The 5,189-nt window shown below is 40.1% G+C and overlaps 1 protein-coding gene across 1 annotated transcript; it reads left to right on the top strand.

Moving 5' to 3' along the window:
- Positions 1–2,196: 2,196 nt before the first annotated feature.
- Positions 2,197–4,140, top strand: LOC137614859 (uncharacterized). The gene is made up of 3 exons (XM_068344516.1): positions 2,197–2,342; positions 3,207–3,354; positions 4,042–4,140. Exons 1-3 carry the CDS (start codon positions 2,197–2,199, stop codon positions 4,138–4,140), a joined length of 393 nt encoding a protein of 130 aa, XP_068200617.1.
- The last annotated feature ends 1,049 nt before the right edge of the window (positions 4,141–5,189 follow it).

Below are 5,189 nucleotides of genomic sequence, written 5' to 3'. Positions count from 1 at the left end.
ATTTCTAGAGACTAGAGACTTTAAAATGCTCTTACTGTTAAATATAAACAACAAAAATATTTAAGATAACATTGGTTAATATGCCAAGTAATATACCATTATAAATTCCTATGGGATAAATAGATTATTTATAACCCTATTTACAGAACACAACATTTACTAATCAAAATTAGTACTATAAACAATGCCTCCTGAGATTTGAAAACCTTGGCCTTATTACCGATCTCTTAAGAGCATGAAAAAAAAAAAATGCCCTGCTAAAATACAAAAGATGCTTAGAAAAAATATTACCAATAGTTAGCATTTATAATATATTAGGACTTAGATGAGGTTGAAAAAAAAAAGGTCCCCCGAAATATCTGCTGACTACATCTCTTTCCAGATTGCTAAATAATGGAGATTAATTGTAACTCAGACCCTCATCTTGACATTTTTCTCTCCTATAAGAATCCTCTCCGTTGGATTTATGATATGCTTCCGGTAAAATGATTATAATAATTCTTCATCAAAAAGGATTTTAACACAAGCACACGTTGAATTTTAAGAGGTTGATGATGCCATTTTATAAACGGATTTTTTTTAGTGAGTGCGAAGAGTAGTACATAAAACAGGGCACAGCATGCGTGTGTGAAAGAGTCAGAGAAATACAAACAAATGCACAGAGAGAAGCATTCTATTAATTTTTTAAGAAAGGTTTTGCATAGTTGAATTAGAATTACTGTGCTTAAACCTTTGCGTTTCGATGTTATATAGTTTGTCAAGGAAATTGATGATTCCTTACGTCTGGTTTCAATCTCTCCTCCACTAAACTTTGTAACTGTAACCAATACAATGCCGACTAACAAGTAAGAAACCATTGTCATTTCAGAGAAATAATCAACTTTAAATCAGATTCTTAAATTTATTTCCATTTAGTGTCAAGTTATAGTTAGTAATTTGGGCTCAAGCACCAGCCATACCCTAAGATACGTTAAAATCATAAAAATTATTATTATTATTATTATTATTATTATTATTATTATGACCGATAGAGAGTTATTGTATCCTCTGAGTGGCCAGATAGTACTATATTGGATCTCTCTCTGGTTACGGTACATTTGCCTACACATACACCAATTATATATGGCTTATTATTTACACATTTTCTTATTTACTCATATGTTTGAAACACTAGGATAACAAACAAATTCTTCTCCACTCAAGCGGTTTACTACTGTAATTGTTTAGTGGCTACTTCCTACTTGGTAAAAGTAGAAGAAATTGTTTACCTATGGTAGGCAGCTCTTCTGGGAGGACACTTGAAAATCAAGTAATTTTTTTCTGTCTTGGGTATTTCCTTAGCGTTTGTACCATGTTCTTCCATTGTCTTGGTTAGAGTAAACTTACTTGAGTGTACTGTACGAGAAACGCACGTGTACTTCATACACAACCATACACTGTAATGCCGCCCCCCCCCCCCCCTCTCTCTCTCTCTCTCTCTCTCTCTCTCTCTCTCTCTCTCTCTCTCTCTCTCTCTCTCTCTCTCTCTCTCTCTCTTTCCTGCACTAATAATAGAAAAAAAAACAGTTCAAACTGCCATTGGAGGTTAGATATTGTTAATTTTTCTATGTCATTGTTATTGTCAATCGTTTGTGTAGGAGCTATTTATGTTGCTTGAATAAACTAATAATCTATAGCCCGTCTTTCTGTTGAGACCCCTAGCAGCCTGCCTCATTGGTGACTACAGAGCAACCAGCCGCCCTCCATCATCTTGCTCACTGCTGCACCCTACTCATTGATCACGCTACCCAATGAACATAACTATTTTATCCATGAAGCATCAATGAAGCTGCCCCCCTTCGCCAGACAAGAAGCTTTTGCTGCTTTCACCGTGCCGAAATTCAGTTTTGCATCAAGGGCGTAACTTGCTTGGGCAGCCAAGCAGATTACTTACTCGCTGCTGTCCACAAGGTTACATTTCCAGAAATTCGTAATTGGCTCTGCGACCAAGGTGACGCCCTAATGGAGTATGACACCCTCGAAATATACATCCTGGAGCAATACTCACCAACGCCCGCATCTTATATAGCCAAGCTTTTTCAGCTCTCCCAGCACCGTTGCGGGACAATAAGGCTTCCCTCACCCACATTGAAATAATCAGCATTACTTGCCTGCAACCCGCTGCAGAGGGCTCTCCTTGGGAATTGAACCTACTTCATGCCCTTAGGGCACGATGCCTACCCAAACCTTCAGGACCTGATCATCAAAATCGGCACACTTATGAACAGGCACTCTACAACCTTCAAGACCACCCTTAATGCTTCCATTCCTGACGAAGAGGACAATCATTCACCATCAACTAGGTAGGTAGTAGGTTGGCAAGGGCACCAGCCACGCATTGAGATACTAACGCTAGAGAGTCATGGCTTTTTTTTTTTTGACTGGCCAGACAGTACGACATTGGATCCTTCTCCTTGGTTATGGTTCATTTTCCTTTTGCCAACACATGCACCGAATAGTCAGGCGTATTCTTTAGAGATTCTTCTCTGTTCTCATACACCTGACAACACTGAAATTGCCAAACAATTCTTTTTTGCTTAAGGGATTAACTACTGCACTGTAATTGTTCAGTGGCCACTTTCCTCTTGGTAAGGGTAGAAGATACTCTTTAGCTGTGGTAAGCAGCTCTTCTAGGAGAAGTACACAAACAAAATCAAACCATTGTTCTCTAGTCTTGGGTAGTGCCATAGCCTCTGTACCATGGTCTTCCACTGATTTGGTTAAAGTTCTCTTGCTTGAAGGTACCTCGGGCACACTATTCTATCTTATTCGTTTTCCCCTTGTTTTGTTAATGTTTTTATAGTTTATATAGGAAATATTAATTTTGATGCTGTTACTGATCTTAAGATATTTCCTTTTTCCTTGTTCCCTTTCCTTACTGGGGTTATAGCATCCTTCTTTTCCAACTAGGGTCGTGACTTAGCATATAATAATAATAATAATGACTGATGCTGACTTGAAGGTGGCAGGATGCAGATGCCCATTCTCTGACATGCCAGAGTGGTGACAATGCCATCTACCACTCACATATACCACCCTTTGTTCATGCATCATCCAACGAAATCTACAGTCATTTTCAGACACCCAGTGATTGCAGTTATGCTACTATCATTCCAAATGTGGACAGCTGTCAGTGGGCAAAAAACCTGTAAGTAAGTCATCACTAGTGGCAATGGGTATCAGGACAACTGCCCCCCGGACAACTGCCCCCCGGACAACTGCCCCCCGGACAACTGCCCCCCGGACAGCTGCCCCCCAGACAACTGCCCCCCGGACAACTTCCCCCTGTCATCTGCCCCCGGGACAACTGCCCCCGTAGGACAACTGCCCCCGTAGGAAAACTGCCCTAGGGACAATTGCCCTTGTAAAACCACTGGACAATGGTGTAAAAAATAAAAATACATAATAACTATCAAAATTAATATTTTATTATTGTTAATAAAAAATACTTGATTTAAAAAATACATGTTTTAAAAAGATAACATTATATACTAAAATTTGTACATAGATGGGTTGCAGAAATATTGAAAAGGGATTTAAATACTAGAATTTTAAATTGTGGGCTATGTATCTCAAAAATTCCAATACATCGTGGTTCTCAAATTCTAGCACAATGTTTGCTCTTTGTATGCTAGAAACCTGATAGCGTTTTCTGTCCTCTGTAACTTATCTTTTTTTTTGTACATGAAATAGGTACCAATGAGCAGTTTTTGGTAGACACTGGTGCATGTTATTCTGTTCTTCCAATGTCACCCTCCAGGACAAGACTTAGTAATTCTAAGCTTGCTGACATCATTCTGGTAGCTGACAACATATCTGATATCTCCACCAATGGATATAACACACTCTGACTATCCTGTGGGAGCTCCGTATACCATTGGAAGTTTCTTGTTGTCAATGTAACATTGCCAGTACTCTGTGTATATTTCGTTGCTCACTTCCACCTCCTGATTAATGTTGCACATTCATATTTAATCAATGAAGATTTACACTCGTCAACAGTCAGTTATTCAACCCACCCCCTCTGACCTCGCACTCCACATCAGTGAACTTGCAGATGCCTACGCCTACCTCCTCACGCCATACCTGGAACTCTTCTGACCAGAACTTTGCCAAACACTCACAATAACCGCCACACATAGTATGTATCAAAAATTCAAGAAGTAGGGGCCCCTGGTGTTTTCCATATTCTGGCATCTAGCACCGGATCATTTGGTAGCTGCTAAGCAAACGTTTGCTGAAATGGAAGAACTGGGACTTTGCCAAAAGACCTCAAGCCTATGGTCGTCACCCCTACTGAAGAAGGATGGTTCCCTGCGCCCTTGAGCAAAGTAAATGTGTTTTCCACGCTCAACCTTCTAAAGGGGTATTATCAGCTGACCATGACCACTCTGGCACATACACATTCAATTACTCCTGTTTTGTCTTTTGCAATACTGGTACCACTATTCAATTGCTCATGGATAGCATCTAAGGGGACCTCCCCTTTTATGTATGTTTTGTGGATGACACGCTTATGTTCTTTTCTTCCAAAGCGGAGCACCTCCATTACCTATGCATAGTTCTTGACTGCTTACAACAGAAGGGCCATGTAGTCCGGTATGATATGACTACCATTGCGCCGGTGAAGTATCATTCCTAGGCCACCATATCACTACTGAGAAGGTATAAGCTGTTTGGAATTTGAATATGCCCTTGACTGTTAAAGCACTACAAGAATTATTGAGCATGATAAACTATTATCACCGGTGCTTTCCATACAGCTAAGCCACTCTTGCCCCTTTCTACATGTCCATCAAGGGTGAACCAAAAGATCTGAAGTGGGCTCACCTTCAGGAAGCGTTCTGCAATACAAAGAATGCCCTATCAACTGTTGCTGCTCTCACTTTTCACATGCTTCATGCTCCTCTCCTTCTCTCTACCGATGCCTGTGAAATCTCTGTTAGTGTAGTACTCTATTAAGTGGTTAAGGACTCTTCCCACCCATTGGGTTTCTTCAGTAGTAAAATGTCCAAGGCTGAAATCAGCTACTCTACATTCTACTACAAATTGCTGGCAGTGCATTTGGCTTTCTCTCACTTTTGCAACTTCTTACTGGGTACAATCTTTGTCATTTGCAATGACCACATGCCTCTGGAACACACCTTCAT

This window comes from Palaemon carinicauda, chromosome 21 (assembly GCF_036898095.1).
Source record: "Palaemon carinicauda isolate YSFRI2023 chromosome 21, ASM3689809v2, whole genome shotgun sequence".
NCBI lineage: Eukaryota > Metazoa > Arthropoda > Malacostraca > Decapoda > Palaemonidae > Palaemon > Palaemon carinicauda.
This window is presented reverse-complemented; position numbering and strand designations above follow the sequence as displayed.

What these genes read in the sequence shown, in the direction of transcription:
- LOC137614859 (XM_068344516.1), top strand. Translation starts at nt 2,197, where the DNA reads ATGCCCTTAGGGCACGATGCCTACCCAAACCTTCAGGACCTGATCATC. An exon ending in AATCATTCACCATCAACTAG is followed by an intron (nt 2,343 to 3,206) that starts GTAGGTAGTAGG and finishes AGTCATCACTAG; the next exon opens with TGGCAATGGGTATCAGGACA. An exon ending in CCCCCGGGACAACTGCCCCC is followed by an intron (nt 3,355 to 4,041) that starts GTAGGACAACTG and finishes ACTCGTCAACAG; the next exon opens with TCAGTTATTCAACCCACCCC.